At 35.4% G+C, this 15,615-nt stretch overlaps 1 protein-coding gene across 3 annotated transcripts in view; it reads right to left on the bottom strand.

Moving 5' to 3' along the window:
• kcnab1a (potassium voltage-gated channel subfamily A regulatory beta subunit 1a) overlaps positions 1-15,615 on the bottom strand; it is a 122,754-nt gene that overhangs the window by 6,495 nt on the left and 100,644 nt on the right. For all 3 annotated transcript variants that reach the window (XM_014012816.1, XM_014012815.1, XM_014012817.1), the window contains exons 4-9: positions 12,939-13,018; positions 11,428-11,472; positions 10,063-10,107; positions 6,962-7,005; positions 6,800-6,886; positions 2,553-2,638 (exon numbers count right to left, since the gene is read on the bottom strand). In XM_014012816.1, coding sequence (XP_013868270.1) covers positions 2,553-2,638; positions 6,800-6,886; positions 6,962-7,005; positions 10,063-10,107; positions 11,428-11,472; positions 12,939-13,018 — 387 coding nt within the window. The remainder of the gene's footprint in view (positions 1-2,552; positions 2,639-6,799; positions 6,887-6,961; positions 7,006-10,062; positions 10,108-11,427; positions 11,473-12,938; positions 13,019-15,615) is intronic.

Raw genomic sequence — 15,615 nt, 5'->3', positions numbered from 1 at the left:
AGCCCCCAAACACAAACACATAATCACACAGTTCAGTTCTGGTTCTTACAACAACCCTTTACTCTGTTGCCTGCCTTCACTGAACACACAAATGACTGGTTACTGTTCTGTGCTGTAATCAGAGCCTTTGAGTGTGTCCATGCATTTATTCACACATGTAAAGCTGCTGTGTAACATACACTTTGAACCCCCCTTTTTAACCCCTTTCATTATTTATGCTATTTAAATAACAGCTTTCAACAGGCCTTTTGTTGTTTAAAGGTATACTCTTCTTTTCACTGAAACAACAGAGTGCGGATGACAACAAACTGCATCGAGCTTAGGGAGAGAAGAGAGGAGAAGGTGTCCTTGACTGTTACTTCAGGAGTGTTTTATTGCACAAATCCCTGCTATGTGGACACATTCATTACTGAAGTGAAAGCTGAAGCAAGAACTAAATTGTATGACAGGAGGAGGAAACAAAGCCAAGGAAACCAATGTTCATTTTCCCCAAAACTACTATACAACTAAATTATAACATATTTTTAAAAATACCATTAAATCTTTAAATACACCACTCTAATGTTTCGTTTGAACMTTTATAGTGTTGATGAACCTAACCAACAGCAGCAGCCCCACATCATAGCACCTGACAGCCTACTGAAGAGGTGTCCTTAATCCTGAATAAGGAAGTCTTTCATAAGGTACAATCAAACCGCCCAAAAACAAAGTAAAAATAGTCTCTTTGAAAGCAGAGTTGTAACAGAGCAGTGAACAAGTGGATTTATGGTAAGATACCGTGATGTTAAATSTAGACCGTAAACCTCCTTGGCCTCACTCTCAGGGTGCTTAACTGTCTGCGTGTTTCTTGAAATGTGGTTGTGTCCTTTAATGTGTTGTTGATGACCTTTCCCAGGCATTTAATTGACTTTTTAATCACAGGGCTTAAGACTCCTCCTGGGGAGAAACCGCTCGTGTTTGTTCCCCTTCTTCACAGAAGGGATTCTGACATGGATGTCTTGTGGCTTAACCTGACCCAGTTGGAAAGCCCTTTGAGACCCATGGGATCCATCTGCAGCCATTTGTCCAATGTTGTGAACATTATCAGTTTTTTAAGAGCACCACACATYTAACCTTGTGAGTTGACTCCCTGTATTTCAACTCTAGTGAAGTAATACACAGCTTTATGACMATTAAACAAATTAAATAAGACATTACAAACAATGGTTATGGCTTCCAACCCCTATAAAACGTCAATGTTATTGTTACAGAAATGACAAAAAAAAGTTCTATTTCACAACAAAGACTTTAATCTTCTGTAAACACATGGTGTCGTGTTTATTAGGTTTCTACCCCCAACAATAAATTGCATTTTAATGCAAATGAGTGTGAATCTATGCCAAATATTAAAATAAAACTGGGTTGTATTTTTTCATACTGAGCTGCCACTAAATAATTGACCAAAAATAAAAAAGGAGTATCAAACTGAAAATGGTAGTGGTTTGTTCCTCAGCCATTTTATTGATCTATGTCAAACAATTTTTAAATTGTGGTAATATATGTTATATTAATTAATGCCCTAAAGCATTACTTCAGCCCTGTTTACATTACGCCATTTTTGAGTCAATTTCTTCAGTGTTTCGGCCATTTATGTACCTGACAGCAGGGACTGTTTTCTTTGTACCTGAAGCTTTTTGGATCCTGGTCTCAGAGTGAAGGTTTATTGTAAATGCCCAGCATTAATGTGAAATCACACAYGTGCACAGTGACAGTGCTGTCAATAGTTTTTCTGCACTGGCACGATTAAATAGTTAACCCTAACAGAATTGTAAAGTAACAAAGTACAAATACTTCTTTACTGTACTTAAGTAGAATGCTTGGGTATCTGTACTTTACTTGAGTAATTATCTTTCAGTCTACTTTTTACTTCTACTTCTTACATTTTCACACAATTATCTGTACTTTCTACTCCTTAAATTAAAAAAGGCAAGAAGTAGAATGTTGTTACTTTTATTTAATTTTGCTTGTTTTTATTCCAGCTTGTTATTGTAAAAAAATAATACTGTCCATATAAACTGTGTCTCCTAGATAGAGTAAATTTAATTGTGGTTGAATGAGAAGTATAAATATATAAAATTCTGATACCGTATTAGTTTGTATTTGTATCTCATGAATTATATCATTGCATTTGGCTGCAGCCCTCAGATAGATTTTCATTTTGGGGAAAAGATTTCTGCAGCCTTAATATGTATATAAACTGAAACAACTGAACTAGTGCAGCTTAAATTTAACATAAATTAATTATTTTAATACAATATAGTCATTTCTGCTTTTGGGGAGGTCACCTCCTAATAAATGTAATTACAGAAAATCTAACAGCTCATTTTAATTCAATACTTTTACTTTTAATACTTAAGTACAAAAAGTATCAGATACTTTAAGACTTTTACTCAAGTATCACTTTGTGGTACTTGAGTAAACACAAGCATGGGGGCTTAGTAGTTTTCAAATTTTTGTTATTTCTGATACTTCATCCCTTATAGAGGTTGAAATACAATCTTTGCTGTGCTTACCATGATCTCCATCGCTGTCCACCGAGATGTTCCCCAATACATCGCCATGCCTTGGTTGATCACATAGGTCATTGCTCGAACAATTTCTGCATAAATTGCAAAATCCCACATCATATCAGTTAGCYGAATAAACACAAAAACACTGTTGATTTATTTAACCATTTATGGCAGTAGGGACAAATAAAATATCAGTATAACCAGCTAATCTAAATGTTTGTAGTTGTTAAAGACAGTGAAGCACTTATAAACTCAAATAAACTGTCAAAATATGAGAAAAAAGTACAAAAGTGTTATTTTATTACTGGAATCCAATCATAAATTTGGTTTGTTTTTTTGTTTCTTTCACAAAATATGCATACATGACTATAATATCAGGTTGATGTTATTTGCCTGCAGGCTGGCAGCATTTGCTTTTAATTAACAAACACCCAGATTCATAAAAATATACATTTATAAAAAGAATCACTAAGAAACACAACACTGTTTGTGTTTAAGTTCATAAAGACAAATAAACAGAAAACGACCAAAGGAAAATGAAGATAAATCCAGAGGAACACAGCAGCCAAGAAGAACAGTAACTTCTGATTTTTCATCCAGTTTTTGATGAAGCAATAAGAGAAAAATGGCCACCCTCTTCGCCAATTCGCTCTTTCAAGCTGATGGCTCAGCCCCCGTCCCTAATGACTCTGGGGATGAACTAACAAGCTCTTGTACTAAAGCCCCTCTGATCACATTCAAACTGCAGTTTTTTATGGTGCAATTAGCTCCAACACTGCTGACTGGGTGAGCCAGCAGCAGTCATATCAAAAAAAAAAAAAAAAAACTCAAACTGGGGTTGTCATTACGGTTGTTCATCATCGCTGTGCGCACTCTTCAATTATAATGCCATCATTCATCATGGCAGAACTCTTGTTGTCCACTCCACAGAACCGGCTCTTGGCAAGACAACCGATTATGTGAGATCAGGAAATTGAAAAAAAAAAAGAACAAAAGTTGGCAGATAACACTAAAGTTAAAGAACTTAGTTAGAAAAAAAGGACTGAGTCAAGATGACTCCASAGGACTGTTTTTTTATCATTATTTTGTTGTTTGGCAGGTAATAATTACCAACATGGCTAAGTCAACAGCATCCTGCCAAGGGAAATAACACCCTGTAGGAAAGACAAAAGTCAACGTCTTTTGTTTTTATGGCTACTCCTGYCTTCGTCTCCAGCCCTCACCCTGCTCTGCTGACATCCGCTTTGTTTCCACAAGATGCTGCGCTCACATTTAAAAGCAACCTGCCACAATTTCCGGCCTGCATGAGTACAGAAAGACTTAAAAAAACAGCTCTAATGAGTGAATCAGGATGTGAGGGACGGTGCAGAAAACTAGAAATTAATAAAAAGGTCAGAGAAAAAAATCTTTGCATGTGCTCATTTACAGATCATACAAGAACACAAAAAGCGCTGCCATATAACAGTAAAAACACCTCATCAACAAGATTACCAATGAAGGGTTGAGATTATTTAGACATTAATTAAAGGGTAGCTTGTCTTTTACATCACATGGACCTACAGTTTATTGTGCATTGGTTAAACGCTTAATCCAAATGTTAAAGARACAGTTCAGGGCCCGTATATTTATAAAACTTCTTCGAGTGGATTTTTAGACTTAAGTGCTGAAAATGTCTTAGATTCGCTCCTACTCTCAGACTTAAGTGTAAGTGCCAGTTCTCATCTTTTAACTAAGATTTTTTTTACACTTAAGTCCACTCTTAGCAGCATTCTTAAGAGTAATTCTAAGACGTTTTATAAATACCGGCCCAGATCTTTTGAAGTGGGGTTCTTTGGAAAGACGGTGAACAGTTAATATACATACGTGAGATTGTTTTTTCAACAACCTGGTTTAGAGGAATAAAGTTTGCTTTTGAACAAGCTGCATGGTTTTAAAAAGATGAAATGTCTTTTTGAAGGGCCAAATTCTGTCAATATTTATTGAAGAAATGCTAAATGACAAACTGTTCTTGTAGAAATACAATCATATTTTCCAAATTATGTTTTATGTAGCATTTAGAACATCCAAAACYTACAAGATAAAGTAAAAATGTTACATTTAGAAAGTCATAATTAGCATTCATTTCTTATTCCTTATTCCCTTTTTCATTTATACATTTGATCAAAATCCAGCAAATCAGGTATAAAAAAACCTCACTCAAAATCCAATTATTTGACTTTAAAATAAGATAAGAACACATAAGAAGATAAATAAAGTCAATTCTGTTCTTTCCACACCAAAATCTAAGGTTACTGAAGAATCAAAATCAATTTTTCTTGGCTTATATGTTGGCAACTCTCCTGAGAAAAAAGTGCCACATACAATGCCAAAAAGAGAAACCATACAACTATTATATACTTTAAAGTATTACCTTTGGGCCCAGATAAATGTTAATGAGGGCCAGATTTGGCCCGCAGGCCTGGAGTTTGACACATATGATATACAGTATAGGGTGAGTCAAAAGTCTCTGGTCACTCTTTTAATTTTAGAAAGAAAAGAGAACATTACATTTCTGAATACCCCAGTAATTAATGGGCGAAGAGGCCTATCTTTGGAAAAMCTTGCCCTTGATCCACTATGGCAGCTTTCAAGTTGGTGGCCATGTTCTGGACATAACCTAAAAGACAGACCTCCTCACTCATTGTTGGGATATTCATATGTGTATTTTTCCATTTTCTTCTGAAATACAAAGCATGTCCTGTGACTTTTGACTCACCCTGTATAATAGGTGTTGAGGAACAAATGCAYTTCTAATGTGTTTGTCAATAAGCAGCTTCATAAAAATGAATGTTTGCAATAAAATGTTTGTTTCAGTTTCTTGAGTCTCTAATTTGTGATAAAAAATGTTAACTAACTCCCTGTTAGTTCAGTCATACATTTTGAAAYAATAAAAAAACAGTTCTTCATAAATTTTATTCTTTAGTTATTATAGCAGTACATGCACAAACATATATCTGAGTTGAGATAAAGCTATCAGATTTAACTTCCTTAGTTCACTGAARCCTCACTGTTGATACTGGCGACAAATACCAATTCAACAGGTTTTAGCAACCAGTTGTTTAATCAGAGCTACAAATTGTATATTTAACACAAAGCTCTACCTGTTTCCCTGAACCTAAAAGAAATTCCCCTAACTGACCGTTGATTCAGAGCTCTGATATCGATCTCATTCTGTTGAACAAGAAGCTAATGAAAAAAGTTCTTGGACTTTTTTTATTCCCTGTGTAAAAATGATCACACTCAGGAAAAATGCTGCTTGTACCAAAATGCAGCCAGAAAGTGATGACACACAGACATTTCTAGCGCTGCAATTCAATAACGGGAGGAAATCATGCTCAGCGAAGTGAAACAGTTGCACAGAATTAATGTGACTTTTCTGAACAAAATGATTCATGTTTGCCCCTTTTTTTAAACTGTGGCCACAAAATGTGATGCAACACTTGGCCAAGTTTCCATCAACTACTTTTGAAGCAAAACATTTGTATCTTGGTTCAGTACAACAAMGTATAAATAATGTTAGGTTTTTGTTATTTATTATTATTTTTTGCCCTTCTTTTGAGCATAAATGAATAACAGAGAATTTGAATTACCTGTGAAAATGCAGTGTGAATGCTTAATGCTGAAAGATTTTTGCCTAATGGTTAAAAAAACTGAAACTAGACTAAAAATAGGTTTAAAAAAGGTAGCTGAAATTAGTACAAAGAAACAGAAAAAGCATGTTTGCTAAATTAAGAAGTAAGAAGCTGAAATTATCCTAAAAAGGTTAAATTAGCTGAAAAAAGCTCAAACTATAAAAACGAACTAAAATCACACAAAACAGTTGAAATTAGCAAAAAGCAGCTGAAAGAAACACAAAAAATTTAAATTAGCAGAAAATTAACAGAAAAGGTCAGACTGATGGCTAAAAAAGCAAAAAAAAGCTGAAATCAGCTAAATAAAAGCTGAAGGAAGCTGAAATTAGCACAAAAGGAGTTAATAAAGCAGAACAAAAGGTAAATTTATGAACAGYTTGAAAGGTTTTGAGGATGTTGACAGCTTTATTTATTTTTAATGAGGAAAAAATGGCAGAAAGGCTAAATATTTAAAAAACTATAAACTGCTAAAGTAAGGAGATGGTTTTTTGATAAACAAATCGTTGAAAAGCACAAAAATTGCACAAGATACATGCAAAAAAAACATATGGAAGAATAAGGATTAATAAGYTGACTCACCCTCCATGGGAGTATTGCTGTCCGGACGATTGGCAAAAACCACATCTACATACTCCATCTGCATCCTCTGTAGAGAACCTTTCAGACCTGAGAGACACAGTTTCTGAAACTTGAAGTGAAATAGTAGAAAACTCAATTGGATCTTTAAATAAACAATTTTACCTTCAATAATGTGTTTCCGCGACAAGCCTCTTTCTGTCTCTGCTCTGAGGCCAAAGATTTAAAGAGAACATTGAATCAGTCAATAATTCCTGTTCAGTGAAGTCATTCAACTGTTTTTGTTTAAAACAAAAGGAAAAATCACATGAACTGATTTAAACTTTCTTTGGACAAAGTATCCCACGCAAGGCTGAAAGGACAATTATGATAGAAAAAAAAATAAATTCCAGCAGCTTCAACGTTTTCCTTCAACTCAGCCACTTCTGATGCCAATAAAAAGCCTTTTGCAGGATGTTTGATGTAAATGGGTCAGTGCACACTCTGCTGTTAAACAACATTAGGCATAAACCCTACAGAAATGATGGAGGACAGAGTCTTCCTCCCAGAAGTGCTCTGCAGGAATAATTTCCTCCTTATCACCAGGCCCAGTTGGACAGGGTTCCCTACACCCACACACACAAACACACACACACCTCTCTGAGTGTGTGTTTAAACAGATTTATTTATTCCTCTCTCCTCAGGTTGTTGCTCAGGTTGTGCAAAGAAACAAAGAAGAGAAAAAAATGTGCTTGGTAATAACAAGACTGAGCTTGTAAAGGAAAATGTTTTGAGGTGTTAGATGTAACAGGATGACATGGTTTTGTTTGTGATTAGAAGTATTTACTGATCTATGAGTCAGTTTATTTCTGGGGGTTCATCGGGTCGCTTGCTTGAAATTGTGGCTCCAACAACTGATCTTCTTCAGCTGAACAGCCTGACGTCAAACAACCCTTAAACTGTCCTTAAAGTGATAGTTCAGATGTTTTGAAGTGGGGTTCTGTGGAAGTGTTATGAACAATTAATATCTTACTTGTTGTAGATGGCTTGAACAAAAGCTTTCATTGTGTCCAGATTAACAAATGAAAGGCGTTCTCTAAGGCCAYGTTCACACTGCAGACAAATATGCTCTAAATCTGATTTCTCTGCCTCTTTGCAACCCATGTCAGATCATGACAGTCTGGACATGACAAATCCAATTTTTTCAAATCCGACCCAGGCCTTTTCGGCATGTGGTACTCAATTGAATACAGAATCTGATGTTTTCAAAGCGACCTTAGTCTAAACACTCATTTTGCATTCCCAAACATGCCACATTGTGTGGATTATCTGTAAATTGCATAGATTTTTTTCAGCCTTTTCTTTTAATTTTCCATACATAGCGCCCAACATCGGTCGTGAACCGTATACTAAAGTTACTCGATCGATACGTTACTTTTAGCATGTCGCATCATTCCAAAAATAAAATGCTGCACCAGAGCATCTGGTCAGAGGCAGGTTCAAATATTATAATATAAACAAGCATGTCAGATATGTTTTTATTGACTCCGATTGCACAACTACTGCAGAATTGACAAGCTATCATGTAGCATCCATGTTTACTTCTCTAAACAGCGAGATGAATATGACATCATGTCAAAATATAATGTGAACGTCCATGCCAAAATACCTGATTTTGCAAAAATTCTGAATTGAGCAGTAAGACTTGCAGTGTGAACACAGCCTAAGAGGTCAGGACTAAAGAGGATCACTGTCATCTTTGAACAATCCCCTTTAAAAACAACAAAATTCTAAGCTTTATAAAAACTTTTACACCATTTTCAATTTAACTTTTTAACATCTAGATATTCTGCAAGCACAAATAGCAGCGGCAGCTAGCTAGTGCTATAACCAATTAACAGCTAATGGAGTCAAGCCATTAATTGCTAACAGATAGCTATATGCTTCTGAAGCAGTCTGCTTTTATCAGGAGCATYACATGATATCTGCTGAAGTAACCATGCAATTCAAAACTGATGGTGATGTAAAAATGTATAAAACAGTGTTTGCAGAAAATGTTATGATTTTTGGTACCACATAAGGCTCCCCTTATAGATGGCTTATGAATGGTTTATAGATAGGTTATTGATTCATCTGTAAACACTTTACAAATCATTTATAAATGTTTATTATGGATTAATTAAGGACAGGAAAGAGACAAAAATATCCAGTTTCTTGCCAAACAGTGGGCCAAATCTGTTTGTGTACATATTACTAGGTTTATAAGCCCAATCATGCATTGGAAACACATATTTAAAAATAATATTGAACTATTACTTATACATATTAGCAATTGTCAAAGGGAGCCTTATTGTAAAATGTAAGACAGTAGGTACACTATTTATTAATGACTAATAAATTTGTGTAAATGCCATAAAGGAGCCTTATTGTAAAGTGTAAAACAGTACACAATTTACAAGGCTCTGTTGTGACATTATTATTATTATACTGTTCAACACTTATGATAAGGCTCCCTTTGATTACTGTGGATATGTATAATGCGGTAATACAGTACAATATTTTATGTAAAATATGTGTTTTCAATAAATTATTGTGCTTACAAGGTAGTAAACTAGTCTGAAATGTTCAATAAGCACCTTTAGATGTGATACATGAACACATTTGGCTCACTATTTGGCAAGAAATCGGACAGTTTTGTCTCTTTCTTGTCCTTAATTAATGAATAATAAATACTTATTAACAATTTATAAAGTGTTTACTGATGAATTAATAACCTATCTTTAAACTATTTATAAGCCATATATAAGGGGAGCCTTATTGTAAAGTGGTACCTGATTTTTTAGAATGAATTTAAAATGTTTTAATGTTGCTTTTTCTCAGATGAGATTTTTGCCCATCRGTCATGTCAAAATGAAAGCTTTTCTCCAAACTGAGGTTGACCAAAAAGTTATCTATAACAAGTAAGATATTTACTGTTTACAGAACCCCACTTCAATAGATCTGAACTATTGAGAAATCTCAACTATTTGCACTGAACTTACTCAAGAAGAGACATTTAWTTTCCAGCACTGGTTTCTCAATACTTTACTAATTAACTGTGAGCAGAGTGAATGAAACACAAAGCTGTGTGTATTTACAACAAAGTCAAGGAGAAAGAAACATTATGTTAGTCATACAAAACTGCTTAATTTAAACACAAAATTTTTTTTAAATGTGAGAAATAACGCAAAGATCTTTTCATTTTTTGGTCGTCATTTGACAAATGGAAAATAGATRATCTCACTTACTTTCCTCCCCAGTAAAGTTTAGTTGTAATAACCAAGCTTGACCGCCTAGACAGAGAAAGACACACAAAACAAGAGAACAATGTGAGCTGCTGAGTGACACAAACTGCATTAAACAGGTTCAGTGTGTTCTCAGTTTAGACCAGCACTGAGACATGAAGCTCTGTAGTCTCTAACATCAGCTGGTCCTGGCTTTCTGAACTCACCATACATCGTCATCAAGGTGGGATTTTGTTGTAAAACAGTTGTGCATTTTTGATTAAAGGTGCTATATGAGGGTGTTTGGACAAAAAAAAACACAAGGCAAGGCAGGTATGATTTCTGTCAGTATTCTGTGCAGATTTCATTATATTTCATCATTGTTTTGGTATTTAATTAAGAAATATGCAGACGTGAATACCTGCAAGTATTTATTTAGATTTGTGTGTTTTACCTATATTAATATTACTCCGCTGCAAATTCCTATTCCACCTTAAATCCCCTCTCTGCGTGTTCATGAGAACACTCAGCCAGAAATGTCAGCTTCAGTGTGCTTTAACTGTACCAGCATCAAAACGCCCACTGGTGTAATGTAGTCAGCCCAGAACATGACACCACTGTGAGCYGCATAATGATGGAGGCAGCGCAGAGAGAAGTGACAGCAGATAAATGTTCCCACGTTTGGAGCAGCCGAAGGCTTGAAAACTATTGTTACAGAAACAGSCAGTTCTTTTTAATGATCTGAACTTAACGTCAGAAAACATTTAATATTTGATAAGAGTTTTTTTATGTGGAAAAAATTGAAAAAAATGTGCACTGCTCAAAAAAATAAAGGGAAAGCTTAAACAAAGCACGCTAAGTCCCGATCTAAATCAATGAAATATTCGTATTGAGTACTTTGTTCTGTACAGAGTTGAATGTGCTTCACAAAAGTTTGATTTACTTGGACTTAGTGTGCGTTGTTTAAGTGTTCCCTTTATTTTTTTTGAGCAGTGTATATACGGAAATGCAGTTCTACTTGTATGTGCAGAAAAAGAAGTGAGTATTCAACTTTTTTATTGGAAAAAATGTAATTACATTTTATTAGTAAGACTAAAGTCAAGAATATTTTTGAAATTTTATCTTGCTTCGTGATGTAACCTTCCTGCATCTTGCAGAGATGGTCAAACTGGAAACGATGGGGCATGATGTAATAATGCCATAAAAAAACACTTGAACTGCAGAGATTACCACCACTCGTACTGATTTTTTTTATTCTGCAGCATTGTGATAAAACGTTTCTGTCTGTGTGCGTGATCAGTACGATGCAGCTGTAACWGACAGCACAAATCAAATGTAGACACACAAACACACCATCCTTCCAGCAGTCACACACATTAACGTCATTACCTCCAGCACTTCTTCTTGATAATGTTTCCCAAAATGATTTCGGCCCTGCAAGGCAACACAAACGARGTGGTGTTATTAAACCACAGTTTGAAGTTAGAAGCATTTCCATCACAACATCAACACAACGATTCCCTGTCATTAAACTGAACGCACCCCAGAGGCAGAGAACTACATTTTTCTAACGGGCAGTGGAAAAACTTCTGAGATTTCCAGTAACGTCTCTGTTCAAACACACGACCGTGATGGGAGGAAGAGATCAGGTTTTAACTTCAGAGCTAAAGAAAAGAGTTCCTTTTGGGTTTTTCCTCATGCTTGGATGAAACGTGTCACAACTTGAGACAGCACCTTCTTCAGGTATCCTTAAAGAGATAATWTGGATTTTTTTCAAGGATGCTTTAGGGGAGATGATGTGAGCAGTTCAGGACCATACAGTGAAAAGACCCGTGTTGGATTTGTCATGTTCAGACTGAGCCGACACTGTTAATTTAAGCTACTAAGAAATTTTTGAAAGAGTTGTTCTAAAAAGTAGAAATTCATAGCTAAATGGACTTTCTTCTGATCAGCTGTTAGCAGGACTTCACTAAAGTTCAGCAAACACTGTGTGATTTCAAAACTTGTAAAAAAGCTCCATGTTTCAGTGCGCACGCTCCATGTTAGTACACTCTGACWGTAACTCGTGTCAATATAAGTTTAATTAAACACAATGTCTTGTAACAGCAGAATCACATCATAAATATGTTTTGGACAGAAATATTTATAAACAGAAAAAAGCACTGGTGTTAACAATCAGATTTGAACTCTAAAAAGAGAAGGAGCAGGACGAGGGAAAAGAGACTTCAGTCATAGTAGAAAAACTGCTTAAAGCATAATTATTTAATGTTTGTTGTAGTTAGTCTTTGATCATCATTAATCAAGTCACATTTTAAAGACAAGTTACAGAGAATTTCTCCCTGATTTTTCAAAATGGKATCCCTCTGAAGTTAGTCATCTACTGCAGGTAAGACAATAACTATAAATGTCTTCAAAACCTTCAAAGGTGTGAACACTTTAAATCAGAAGGCATACTAAAAAATATTGTTTTTCATTCCTGTGACTGAAATAATTCATCAAAACAAATCATGTTTGTGGCTAAATGCAGCCAAACAGAGTGAGATTGAATGTGGAGCAATAAAACCTGAAACAAATCAGCCCAACGTGGAAATCAGAGAAAACATCACAAAATTACAAATTAAAATAAAAAAACTATTTTTTTCTCTAAATTATTTGTAAAATAAAACTCGACCTCACTGATTCAGAATCTACTGATTCTATTTTTCAATTTGTAACAGTTTTCATAACTTTTTGTTTTCCGATCTTATAGAAACTCACATTGCAAAATGTGAAATAGTAAAATAAATAAACGAAACAGTAAATATTAAAGCCACTTCTGAGGGTTTAAGCAGAAAAATATCTTATGTGATAAAACCTGACTGGTTTTATCCTTCAAACACAGAGGTTTGTCTGCCGCTCACCTGCCGCCAGCGTAGACCTCAGCTGTGTCGAACAAGTTGACTCCACTCTCATAGGCGATTGTCATGAGCTGCTCTGCAACCTAACAAGTGGTCAAACACACACACACACACACACACACACACACACACACACNCACACACACACACACACACACACACACACACACACACACACACACACACACACAAACACACAAAGGGGATGTAAAACATCTCTGTGCTTAAACGGTTTATTTATGCCTATTCACAGCTTATTTAAACCCCTTCATGGTGGGAACTAGCCATTGTAAAATATATTGTTTTAGTATGAGTCATTCTTTATAATAATGTATAATTTACATATTACAAAGTTAACCAAAACACTGTTTAATCATGGGGAATTGTGATGTTCTATAAAAGCAGTACAGCTGAATATTTTATCAAAATATCATCACTGGTGCATTTTAGCTGAAGGGCTCCCTCAGAGCGTGAATTTTATTTAACCTCAACTCATTTTCATACAAAGAACTGAAGACAAGAATTCAAATAAGAGACACACAACATCCCACCACCGTAGCAGAATTTTATTAAATATTATCATATTGTTAAGTTAAACCAGCAGATCTGACAGTGTTAATGGTTTCACTGTCCCCACCCAACTGGGGTGAACCTTCCAAAGAATCAAGCACATCCATCCCTTTCACTGCTTAGTCTCTGCAGCCAAATCTAAAAGATAATCCTGATCACCTGTGCTCTCAGACTGATCTCTTTTCAGACAAAGAACCTCAGCTGAAAGCTTCCTCAACCACAACACTGGTAGTTTGCACTGTTTGCATCATTGTTTATCTGTTTCTTTGTCAGTAAAAGTAAATTATTACAAGCATGAATTTAGAAACTAGTGAAATATATAAAGTTAAAAGAATTTATTGTTATATGTGATGTTTAATGTTTCTCTCATCTGTAGGTTTTCAACCTACTGAAGTTGACTACTGGTGTTACACTGCTGATGAGATTCGTCTATAAAGAAAACAAAAGAAAAGAATAGAAAATAAAAGACGAGGGGGGTTGAAGTCACCAGAGATAAATTGTTCATACAGTTGAAAATTTAGAGGCTGGGTTTATTTTTATTTTATTTTATTGCACCTCCCTGATTTTTACATAGGAAGATAATGTGAAATATGGTAGATGGATTGAAAAGTTGAAGGAATTTAATTTCAAGCGTAGTGGTAGGTAAACCATTATTTGTTGAGATAAATCCAAGAAGACAGTCATAAAGACAAATTACTAAACAGTCATTTGGCTGAAGCAAGAGCAACAATCAGCTTCCAAAAGAAACAGCTGACCCTCCATGAGTCCTGAATGCCAGTYGCTCAAACTGAGCCTAAAGCCACACGTTCAGGGTCTGAAAGTTTGTAATTGTGATGAAGTGTCACTGCTACTCACAGTCCCACCTTATGTCTGACTCTGAGACCTTTTAGACAAACTGATTGTGACTGAAGGCAGTCAGATGGTGAGAAGATTTTCTTTCCTTTTTTTTCTTTGGAAAGTTGAAGACAAACTGCAGAAACAATCTGTCTGTCGAACAAATACACAAAACACTTCACAGCTTCATCATCACTGAGTCACAGTAAAACTGCAGGAACACCCGAGTGGCAACGCCGCAGGCTTCCTTCCTTTTGTTTGTGTTCTGGGGCACAAAAGGTGGGAGAAAATCCGATTCACGCAGACGGGAGAAATCTAATGAAAAACTGCATTATTTCTCACAACCCCAGAAAGCAGGCAGCAGTAGCCTCCTACGTACAACCCACACATCCCTGAGAGATGACTCTATGACTGCGCTGCTTCCTCTTATCTAAACTCGCAGCATCAGAGTCAACAAGAGATGCTTTATTCAAACTCTCTGTGCCAGTTATGGATCCACTTTTTGCCCTTTTTGAATGAGTAAGCAACTTGCTTATCAGCACATGCATGCAATCTTTCAGTCTGAGAACAGGTTAAAGTCAGGAATGTGGTGAAACAAACATGTCTGCTTTCTGGGAGTTAAATTTAGATACACACCTTTTTATGATTACTAGATAAATAACGAATTAGATTTTTTAGCAGTAAATGTACAAAACTCATAGACTTTTATCCTTTGAGATTTTTATGTAGAAACTGGTGTGCAGTTCTCCCACAGATRTAATAAAAGACTGTAAATCTATTACTACTCCAAAGTTGCTGTCCAATTTCTAAAACATTGGTTCACAAAGGTGAGGTTGAGACCCAACTGTAGCTCGTGAAACAGCAAGWGTGGAGTATTGAGAACATCTACAGGTATTAAGTTTGCAAATAATATTCTGTGTTGAGCTTTTACTCTTACAGAATCATATCAGCASTGTTCGTTTGTGTTCATTACAGTTGGGTTCATGAGTATGGGGTGCCAAATGTAGCATAAAATGTTAGACAATGTCACTGACACGTTTTTATTAATTAGTTCACTTTTTGAGTGTCAAATTACATTTTATTGTTATGCACGGTTCTTTCATTTCGCTAATTTTTGAGCTTTGCGGCTTGTGAATAAAAAAAGAGAATCCTTGAAACAGTTTGAGACTTTTTGGGAACTTCCTCATGAAATGCTGTTCTGTGTCTGTAATTTCCCTTTTCTATCTATCTATCTATCTATCTATCTATCTATCTATCTATCTATCTATCTATCTAT

The sequence above is a fragment of the Austrofundulus limnaeus genome, unplaced genomic scaffold (assembly GCF_001266775.1).
Source record: "Austrofundulus limnaeus strain Quisiro unplaced genomic scaffold, Austrofundulus_limnaeus-1.0 Scaffold95, whole genome shotgun sequence".
Classification (NCBI taxonomy): domain Eukaryota; kingdom Metazoa; phylum Chordata; class Actinopteri; order Cyprinodontiformes; family Rivulidae; genus Austrofundulus; species Austrofundulus limnaeus.
The sequence above is the reverse complement of the archived record's forward strand: the minus strand, read 5'-3'. Positions and strand labels throughout refer to the sequence as shown.